Source organism: Lycium barbarum, chromosome 4 (assembly GCF_019175385.1).
Source record: "Lycium barbarum isolate Lr01 chromosome 4, ASM1917538v2, whole genome shotgun sequence".
NCBI lineage: Eukaryota > Viridiplantae > Streptophyta > Magnoliopsida > Solanales > Solanaceae > Lycium > Lycium barbarum.
In genome coordinates, this window is record NC_083340.1 from 116,294,057 (window position 1) to 116,305,498 (window position 11,442).

Here is an 11,442-nt window from a genome sequence, read left to right on the forward strand (position 1 = left end):
AATTGACATATGCATTGCACGCCTTCTCTCATATTTATCATGCATGGCTGATATCCGGTGATGATTCAGTATCGTTGATAAGCGAAACTAATATTTGATAAAATCTTTTACTTGAGTGATTGTGAAAAGGCCGATGTCCGAAGATCCATTCCGGAATCGTTGTTTATGTGAAACTGACACTTGATAAACTCTTTTTACTTGAGTGATTGTGAGGAGGCCGATGTCCGAGGTTCAATTCTAGAATCGTTGATTTATGAAACTGATATTTGATAACTCTTTTGAGTGATTGTGAGGAGGCCGATGTCCGATGGTTATATTCGGGCATCGTTGTTGCATGGTCGATTCTGATGTTATTCCGGAATCGATTAAAGTGCATGGGCTCCGTGGGTCCCCCAGAGTGGTGCCGGTGAGACTCCTCCTGTGAGTAATTAGCCAGGGTCCCGTCTGTCTGTTTGGCAAAGATCCGGGATGGGTGGCACTTAGACTTCGCGAGTCACACTGGGTTGTGCTGCCGAGACGTTGATATTTCCGTCCGGAGTGCATGTGTACACCTCATTTGCATATCCTGGCATCGCATCATATTCATACCATTACTGCATTGCATTGCATTGCATTATGATTTGAGTGAGATGTCGTGATGACTGTATTGTGACGATTGTGTTGTTAATGAGCGGGCTGTGATGACTCTATTGTGGTGATTGTTTCAGGACTAGATATACTCGGACTTATGATATTGGGGTTTAGATACTTACATAGGTGTTGACGGATACTTGGTTACGATTATATTGTTTCACGCGTGATTGGTTTACTTGTTTATCTGCGTTATTTTCTGAATTGTGTTAACTATGCTTAGTCAGCCTATGATGCCTACTAGTACTGTTATTTGTACTGACCTGCACTTGCTGCATTCTTTTATGAATGCTGAGTATCAGGCCAGATCTACTTCTTCAACTCGTGGCTGATCGACTCTTCAGCTTCCACTTGAGTTTTCCAGGGTGAGCATGGCGTCCGCTGACCTCGAAGACTCTTCTATTTCTTATGTCTTACTTTTCACTTAAGACATGATTTGAGACATTTTATGTATTCAGATTTAGATATTCTTGTATGAGCAGACCAAATACTGGGGGGGATTCATTTACTTCTGCACTTATTTATATTATATCATATTGTAACACTTACGCCATTTTACTCCTTCCGCTATTATTTTATTGACTGTGAATGTTGAGTTAAGGGTTCGCCTACCGAGGTGGGAAAGGTAGGTGCCTGCATGACCTAGGCTAAAATGGGTCGTGACAAAAAAAATGCACAGCAGAATGCAAGAAAAATAGCAGATTATGTGTCTTTACCGGAAGGCTCGGATTTATCATAGCCGAAAAAAAGAAAAGGTTCAACTGGTGGACCACTTGAGAAATATTTTAACAATATTTTAACATATGTAACAGAAACAAACCCGACAAGTTGTCGGCTCGTATGTTCTATGCATCAGGTTTATCATTTAATCTTGCAATTTCTCCTTACTTTAAAGAGTATTCGGAGTTTTTGGCAGCGAACTCTATACCTGGTTATGTTCCACCAACTTTTAATAGGTTAAGTAAGAACGAGTCTTTTGGCCTTAGAAAAGGCTAATATAAATAGAAAATTACAACCTATTAGAGATACATGGAAAAGAAAAGGATTGTCGATTTGTTCGGATGGATGGTCGGATATTAAAAGGCGACCATTGATAAATATAATGGGAGCATCTAGTGGTGGACCAATATTCTTGAAATCGATCAATTCTACTGGGATTGTCAAGGATGGTAACTATGTTGCTAAGTTGTTTATTAAAGCCATAGAAGATGTCGATGCAAAAAATATTGTCCAAGTTATCAGCGATAATGCAAGTAATATGAAGCTTGTCAGTTCTATTGTTGAGAAAACTTTTCCGCACATATTTTGGACACCATGTGTCATTCATTGTTTAAATCTTGCTTTGAAAAGTTTGTGCCAACCTTTGGACAAATCAACTCACTTTGATAATTGCAAATGGATAGTGCAGTTGATTAGTCAAGCGAGTAGCTTAAAGAATTTTGTCATGAATCATGACATGGCGCATGCCATTTTCCAAAAACATTCGGAGTTGTCTTTGTTGAAAGTTGCGGAAACAAGATTTGCTTCCCATATTATTATGATTTCTCGTATTAAAATAGTAAAAAAGTCATTGGAAATAATGGTGATGGATGATGAATGGAAGAATTATAAGGGAGATAAAAAGATTGAAGCTAAAGCACGTGACATAAAATCTCTTGTGATGGATGACGGATGGTGGGATACTATTGCTTACTTTTTGAAGTGTACGGGTCCAATTGTGTCCATACTTAGAAGTGCCGACCTTGATTGTCCACAGTTGCACCTTATTTATGATATGTGGGATACAATGATTGAAATGGTGAAGGTGATTGTATTTGAGCATGAGCAGAAAGATCTTATTGCTGGCCAATTTTTTTTTATACCATTTATGCAATTTGATACCATTTATGCAATTCTTGTGGCTAGGTGGAATAAAAGCAATACTCCGTTGCATTCTATGGCGCATTCAGTGGTTCCGAAATATTATCATGAATCGTGACTTAGAGGTGAAGGCAATGGTATATGAAGACAAGCTTCTATGAAGATGTAGAGATTTCACAAAATAGGGTCAAATGCTTTGAAAGATTTTTTAAGGATCCAAAAGACTTAAAGCAAGATTTTTTGGAGTATGGGGCATTTTGTTGTGGGAATGGTTACTTTGGTCAACCTTATGTGCTTGATTATATGGGGTATGAGGAGCCTTTATCTTGGTGGGCTAACCATGGTGTAAATGCTCCACTTTTGCAAAGTTTGGCTTACAAATTGCTTTCCCAACCGGCTTCTTCATCTTGTTGCGAAAGGAATTGGAGCACTTTTTCATTGATCCATAGTATCAAGAGAAACAAGCTAGCTACTACTAGAGCCGAAGATTTAGTGTTTGTGCATTATAATCTTCACTTGCTCTCCGAAGAAAGAAAAAATATACAAATGGTCCAAGCAAATATTGGGATATAGGTATATCTACATATCCATCATTTGATATTTCTTGAGTAATTCTTTTAGCATGATAAATTTCTTTCACAATCTTCTAAATTCATTTTGGTGTTATTTTAGGTGGAGATCATTTTAATATTGATGAAAGTATCGATGATCTAGTTGAAATGTCAATAGACGAACCTCAACTAGAAGGAATCTTCTTTGAAGAGGAAGTTGAAGATTTGCAAGACGTTGCCATTGAAGAGATTGAGGAAGATGACCTTTGAATAGAATGTACTCATGTAGAATGCCTCAACTGACAAGTCTAGATTAGTTTAAATGGGCGTGTTATGTACTTATTTTTGGTTTGTGTGTTAGGTCCAAGGTTTCACCTATTAATTTTGATGATAACAAACCAACATAAGTTTTAATAAAAGAACATTTACTTGTGGTAAATTTATTTTTGGTACAGGTTTGTTTGATGAAGACAGATCCGGTGAAGATCCAAGCAAATATGGAAAAGAAGATATTACGAGATGGAATTATGGAAGAAGATGTGGAAGAAAGACTTACTCAAATCAAGGTGCAGGAATTATGGGAAGAATATTTACTACGATCCTATGGAAGGAAAATATTCTATAAAAGGAAGAGATCAAGATCGATTTGGTATTTAAGGAAGGTCCAAAATCTATGGAGTATCAACACATGCTAGAAGTATCAGGTTTATAAAAGAGTCCACATTCAGAGTGATCAAAATCCAATTTCAAGAAGATGAATGTGACTGCATTCAAAATAATAGAAATCAAGATCCCAGGTGAAATGAAGATGATCTTGAAATTCTCTTGGGTTTCCTAAATAAGAGCTCTTGCTTGTACAAGCCAGAAGAAGAGTGCAGAGAAATTATTGGGGAGAATATCAGTTATTTTAGAAAGAAAAATATTCAAATTTGAATACACTTGCTACAACTCTGAAAGGAAGGTGTTGGATTTACACTACAAAATTATGGAAACATGAGATGCTGGAGAATGTATTTTTGGTGCTCAAAAGAAAGAAAATATTCAAGACTATTATTGAGTCCTAGGCTGGACGATATAATATACAAGTATATTTTCAAATATGACTAAAAGAATTAATGGAAGGTGTAAGAATGGTCAAAGATACCCAAAAGGGAAAAGTAGCAAAATCCATTAAATGTGCCAAAATCAGATTTGCATATTATCACTTCCAATGACTAAAAGACAAGAGAGATTCTTTAGATCAATTAAGGGAAAGATCTGTAGAATCTTCAAGAATATATATGGTGACTCATACAGTTGTGAAAAGTAATTCCACTAAGGAGCAGTGTGAAGATATCATGTGCACAAAAGGAAAAGTTAAGAAATCCTTCAACTAGTACATTCAGCTACGTACAAGTGGAAGATATTATCCAAAATTAGAAGACTGCATTTATGAGGAGCAACAGCTAGGATATTCACAGACCAAGTATAAAAGGAGAAGACTCTACAACAGTCAAAACATGCAGCCACTTATACTTTCGTCTCAACCTTCTCAAGTTCTTTGCTCTACTTTTCATAAGCATTGTAATCCTGAGTGACTTACTGTGTAAACAAAAAAAAAGAGGAGAAATATATATAGTATAGTTGGTGAGGCTTTGTATTGAGAGGTTGTGTCATTGTTCGTTTATTTGGTGAGCGAGTGAAAACCAAAGAGTCATTGTTGGTGAGCGAGTGAAAAACCAACTTTGTACATTGTTGGTGAGCGTGTCAAAACCAAACCTTGTTCGTTGTTGGTGAGCAAGTGAAAACGAACCTTGTAAACGTTGGTGGTGAACGAGGAAAACCACGAAGGTTGTACTCAACTCAAGCTACAAAGAGCTTAAAGAGATAACCTCCTTGCAACCCAAGGGGATTGGATTAGGATACCACATTGGTTCCGAACCAGTATAAAAATTCCTGGTGTCATTTATTTTATTGCTCTCATATTATATTCTGCACCCTTACTATTTATTGTGGTTTATACTTGTGCAAATCGAAGGACTTATAATTTTGTGCAGGCTGTCTCGCTATTAGTCGACTGGCACCAAACAGTAGTCGACTAGATTTTTTAACAGGCTTACAATTCACCCCCACCCCCCCTCTTGTACTTTCATTGTGAACTTGCAATTTGTGTAACACTTTTGGTGGTCATTTAACTAACTTAATTTCATAATTTGAATAGTTGATTATTTAAAACTTTTGACTTGTGACTCTCCTGACTCTCTGTTAGTTTGTTTAGTTCTAACTTCTAAAGGTATGTTTCATAATTTCATTTGCTTTATATCTCTATATCTATTTTTTAAGTTTTATTTGTTTTATTTCAATAGGTTTATAATATCTTATTTTAATACTTTGTTGTGTGAGTTGTAGGAAAATTGATGAATCGTGCCATTTTGGAGAGATAGGCATAGGCTCCTCGGTCCTCATAAATAAAAGGCTCAGTTACTACACTCTACAAGGCATAAGTTACATGTAAGTTTTCTACATAATATCTCATAATTATGCATATTTTTAGATTTTAATTTATCAGTTTGCCGTATCCTAGCACCCATACCCGTACCTAGATCCGTATCCCCAAATCCTAAAATTTAGATCATGAAGGATCCGACCTTTGGATCCGTACCCGTGTCGGACACCGCACCCGAGTCCGAGTAATTTAGGTTTTCATCCTTTCTTTTACCAAAAGTATTGGCATATTGTTGCTAATTCGGTTAAAAAGTTCTGTTATGATACTTTTTATAGACTCTTTATTCCCCCCAAGGTCAATCAAACATACCTTTGTCTTATTCCAAAAATGATTAATGCTAACCACTTAAGAAATTTCCGTCCTCTAGGTCTTTGTAATACTATTTATAAATTACTTACTAAAATCTTAGTAAACCGTATTAAGCCTTTCATGCAACTGCTGATCAGTCCCTCTCAATGTAATTTCATTAAGGGTAGACGTCCTTCGGACAATGCTATAATCATTCAGGAAATTGTGAATCTACTTCCAAGGATACTAAAGGAAGTTTTATTCTTAAGCTTGATCTTGAAAAGGCTTTTGACAAATTAGAATGGTCTTTCATCTATAGGGCCCTTCGGAGTTTCAACTTTCCTCCTAAAATTACTACTCTCATTATGAATTGTGTCGCTACCAGTAATATTGCCATGCTTGTAAATGGCACTAGGACTGAATTTTTCACTCCTGCTACAGGAATACGTCAAGGTGATCCCTTATCTCCGTACTTATTTATCCTTTGCATGTAGCTTCTATCTCAGATATATCAACTACCAAGTAAATCATTATGGGATCCTATTGCTCTTCATCCCACTGGTCCCCATTTTTCTCATCTTTTTTACGCCGATGACCTCACCCTCATGGCTCGTGCAAATGCTATGTCTGTTAACTCCATCCAATATTGTCTGGAAACTTTCTGTATATTCTCAGGTCAAAGCATTAATAAATCTAAGTCAAAAGCTATAGTTTCTAAATTTTGTCCCAACTCTACTGCCACCCGTATTCTTTCCTCTCTAGGTATCTCTACTGCCACTGAATTTGGGAAATATTTAGGCTATCCAATCCTTACTGCGAAACCTACTCATAAAGATTTCCTTTACATTACTAATAATATGGAAAAAAAATTAGCATCCTGGAAACTTATGTTCCTTAATCTTGCGGGCAGAAGTGTTCTAGCAAAGTCCACTCTAAACTCCATTCCCACATACCACATGAGTTATTTCAAATTACCCAAATGAACCCTTAAGCTTATTGACAAAATTCGGCGGGATTTCATTTGGGGCAGTACTCCCAACAAAATGAAAATTCATTATCTTAGTTGGGCCACTGTTACAGTCCAAAAGAAAATGGGGCTTTAGGTCTTATTCGAGCCTCTGTGAAAAATAAATGCATGCTTACTACTTTAGCCTGGAGACTGTTTTCTCGACCTGATCAACTTTGGGCTAAATGCTTAGTTAATAAGTATAGTTCTAGATCTTCCACTACAAACTGGGGGGACTATAATTGGATTCCCAATGCGACAAATTTACATTCCCTTATTCGTGGCCCCATCCATATTAAGGACATAATAAGACTGTTTCGGCTATTAGGACTAACAATAACTGGACATTAGATGACTGTTCCTTTGTTTTCCCAGACGAAATTCTAGAAAAAATCAGTCAAGTCCCATCCTCACTCATCAACACAATGATATTCCTGTTTGGTCCTTGAAGAATTAAATCAAACACCCAGTTACAAACACCCAGTTTGCAAGATCATTGAATTCATTTCACTAGTTAAATAGTGCAATCACATGTTTATGAAACACGAACTACACCGAAATAGCCACAGTCTATATCTCGTACCTTAGTTACAGAAGTTCTTTATTGCTTTCGGGGAAAAATCTCCAATAGAATCGTCAAGGGAACTTTGCAGAATTAGAGAAGGAAGAAGGAGAAGTTTTCGTCTGTGTTTTTTGGAATAATCAATACGCAGGAGTTGCTCTCCTATTTAACAGGCACCTGTTCAGGAGGAGTCCTAACAGTTGTGTCTTTCCATCCTTTTAATATAAATTAAATATATATTGATTTGTTATTTATATTTATATGGATCTGGGTTGACCCAAATCTAATTCCTTCATCTCCCACTCACACATGGTGGGTCAATTCTCATTCACATTTGTAACTTTCATACAGAGTGACTAGACTGTGTGACCAGTGCTGTTATAGCCCGTATTTTATACGCTCGGATATTTCGAGATAGTCGTGGTAAGTTAAGGGCAAGATCATTTTCAATTTTTTTTTAATGTACAAGTTGTTATGAATATTATTAGTATGGAAATATTGAAAAAGGCTAAGGGTAAAAAGGAAAATTCGCAAAATGATTCATGGTAATATTGTGAAAAGACTAGGGGCAAAATGGGAATTTCACAACATTTCAAGAAAGATCTTGAATGGACCATTTTGGTCATGTGGCCGTCCAATGTAGGGTGGGCTTGGCCCACATGGATGAATTAGGAGAGCATATATATATATATATATGACATATTAGTCATATTCTACACAAAAACTCTAGAACCTTGGAAAAGAAAAAAAAAAAAAAAAAGAAGAAAGAAGAGCAAGGGGTATTCGGCCATACCCCCAAAAATTCATCTCTTGAGAAGTTGATCAAAAAATTATTTCTTCTAGTAATCCAAGCAAGTTGAAGGTCCTTAACAACATGGAGTAGTTGTTGGAACAAGCAAAACACTCATTTGAGCAAAACACCAACCTTAGCCGAGAATTGATAAGTCAAGTGGAAGAGGTAAGGTTCAATCTTCTTTTACATATGTTATGGATAATTGGTGCATGTAGTAGTGTGTGGAAATGAATGAAATTCATAAAATTATGGTGTGGAAGTTGTGGCCGTGCATATGTTGTATTGTGTGGGAGTGGAGAACTAATTTTATTTAGTATTTTTGGATTGTTGTGTTGTGGATTCTATGATGTTAAATGAAGATTTAATGGTTTGAAATGAAGTGGAAATCATTTGTGGATTATTGAAGAAGTTAATATGATATTAGTATGATTTTTTATATTTGTAAGAATAAATTTGTTAATGTATGGGTTGTTGATATACTTCATGAATTTGGAAATGAGACATGTGTTTGGAAGATTGTAAGTTGGGTTGTTGTAATTGAATTTGAAAGAAGAAAGTGTGTTGTTATGGTTCTTGTTGCATTTGGAAGGTTTCGGGTGGAGTAGTATGTTAATTGGATTGTTTGAATATTGTGTGAATTGTTCAAAGTGTTCTTGAGTCATGTTAGAATGATTTCGGATAAATACTTGAATGTGGGATCATTGGTGCTAGCTTGAATATATGTGATTGAGTTGAATAAAAATGGAATGCCGTCGGATTGTGTAGAAAGAATTGTTAATGTTAGAATGTATTTTGAAACAATTGTTGAAGTTGGAGATATGATTGTTGGTATTATTGTTGATAATTTGGCCGAGTTGAATTCTCGGGTTTGTTGTTGTTAAATTGGCCGAGTTAGATTCTCGTGGATGTTGCATTTACAGGGGAAATGCTGCCGAAATTTCGGTAGCATATAAGTGAATTCATTTGAAAGACTAAGGCAAGTGAATGACAATGAATCTAATGATTATGTGAATTCTTTTGTATGTAGACTAGCAAGCTTGGACAATTAAGCGTAGCTAATAGGACGTGGAGCAGGTATGTAAGGCTTACCCTTTCTTTCTTTTGGTATGTCCTAGAGCCGACTAAGGTATGATATACATCTTGGGGTTACTCTGCTCTTGATTCCGAGCTTGTATATGATTCTTATTCACTTTTGATATGCTTTCGGAAGAGTTCTGTAAGTGTTAATGTTCCTAACTTTAGTAAATGGTTTCAAATTGCTTGAATCCTAACTTTCTTAAACTAAGTCGGATTGACCCGAAACTTGTTTCTGAGCCTTCAAACGTCGGTAAGTATACTTATCTATCGAGTCTTGATTTATATGCATATAGTTTCTCACTACTCTGCTCGTGCATGTGTCATGACCTCTTTCGCCGAGTCCCGGGCCGGTATGTATCGTGCGTATGGTTCGCCGAGTCCCTTGCTTGAGGGTCGGGTTCCATATATACAATTCCGGAGTATGATGTGTCCGGTTCTGGGGTACCGTGTATATGTGTCCGGTCCCCGGTTACCGTGTATATGTTATGGAGTATGATGTGTCCGGTTCCCGAGTTCTCGTGTATATATGTCCGGTTCTCGGGTACCGTGTATATGCTATGATGTGTTATGTGTGACAGAGATTACGGAGTAAATCTTCTGGAGTATGATGTGTGTGGCGCCAAAGACGGGGTGGCGACCACGTTCCCCGGGTCCCGCAAGCGACCGGACACCATTTCTGCCATGCATGATTTGTGTTTCGAGTAAGCATTTTGATATTCTAGATAAGCCACTTATCTTCTGTACTTCTTCTGGCATATGACTTCGGCATATATGATTTGTGTTTGGAAAACCAGTATTTGGATATTCTGGATGATTTACTTACTCTCTGTACTTCTTCTGACATATGACATCGACAGATACGATCTGCGTTCTGAAAAATAAGTAGTTTGGTATTCTGAATAATGTACTTATGTTTGTACTGCTTGTGTCGATTATGGTTTTGTTTCCTGTAATTCATGCCTTACATGCTCAGTACATTTTCCGTACTGACCCCCTTTCTTCGGGGGCTGCGTTTCATGCTGCGCAGGTACACCCAGATGAGTAGAAGTCATTACAGAAGATGTTCCAACGAAGTTGGCAAGCTCCATTTGCCTCTGGAGGGTTGTCGGGCCAGAGTATTATGCTATGATGTTTTGTTCGAATTTTGAGACTTTGCAGACAGAGTCGTGGGTATAGTATGTCGGTTTTGTAAGCGGCTCCATCAGCCGATATGTCACCCTGTGTTATGATATAAATTCTATACGATTATGGACTTTGGTTTGATTTGAGAATAACGGAAAGAATATTTCTGAAAGTATTACTATGCATTTCATTCTATTTGATTTAAAAGTCCGACAAGATTATGTGTGTACTAAGGGTCAGAGGGTTCGCTCGGCCCTAAGTAAGGGTCGGGTGCCCATCACACCCTAGTAAGGTTAGGGTGTGACAAGTGCATACTTCGAGAGCTTCATTGCTATACATCTGTTAGGAATATACAACATCTCGTTCAATGAAACTTAGAGTAGATTATAGTATGCAGTACACTAGATCATTTATCACATTCATATCTCTTACAATCTCTTTGTTTTAAATTTGAGTTCATCATTATGTTCTTGTCACAAACACAAACATAAAGGACCGGTCAATAAACACAATTAATGTGATAATACGTAATGATCTTCCTCTTCTCACGAATCTCTTAATCTTAATTTTGATATGCTTTTCTAGAAATCTCCCACCAGACCGAATCAACCATGATCTCTTGGCAACATTCTAAAATAGCAAACACCAAATTGAATCTCAAGAGAGTGATCCAAGTCCTAAGGGTACAATGTGGAAAATTACTTATAATTTTCAGGGCTTCACACGATAACAAGCAGAGATTAAACTTGTATCACCCCTATGGGTCACCATTTGCATACATGGTATGAAACATGTATCACAGTATTGACTCCTTTCTAATGGAGCGTATGTCTTTAAAAATTAAATACTATGCAGATGATAGTTCAGACAACTCATGTTCTAACTTTTGGTTCACAAATCTACTCAATCATTTCATTCATCAGATACCATTAAGAACAAACTAACTCATTTAAATCACATATGATTAAACACAAAAAACAAACGACATTCTTATTATAAGCTTTAAGCTCTCGTTTATCATCACTTCTGACGATAATTAGTTTATAATTGTCTCATCTCTATCTGTCA

The 11,442-nt window shown here is 36.8% G+C and overlaps 1 protein-coding gene across 1 annotated transcript; it reads left to right on the forward strand.

The window, feature by feature from the left end:
- Positions 1-1,732: 1,732 nt before the first annotated feature.
- On the forward strand, positions 1,733-2,608 carry LOC132637694 (uncharacterized). The gene has a single exon (XM_060354748.1). The coding sequence runs from the start codon at positions 1,733-1,735 to the stop codon at positions 2,606-2,608; it is 876 nt and encodes a 291-aa protein (XP_060210731.1).
- Positions 2,609-11,442: the final 8,834 nt, after the last annotated feature.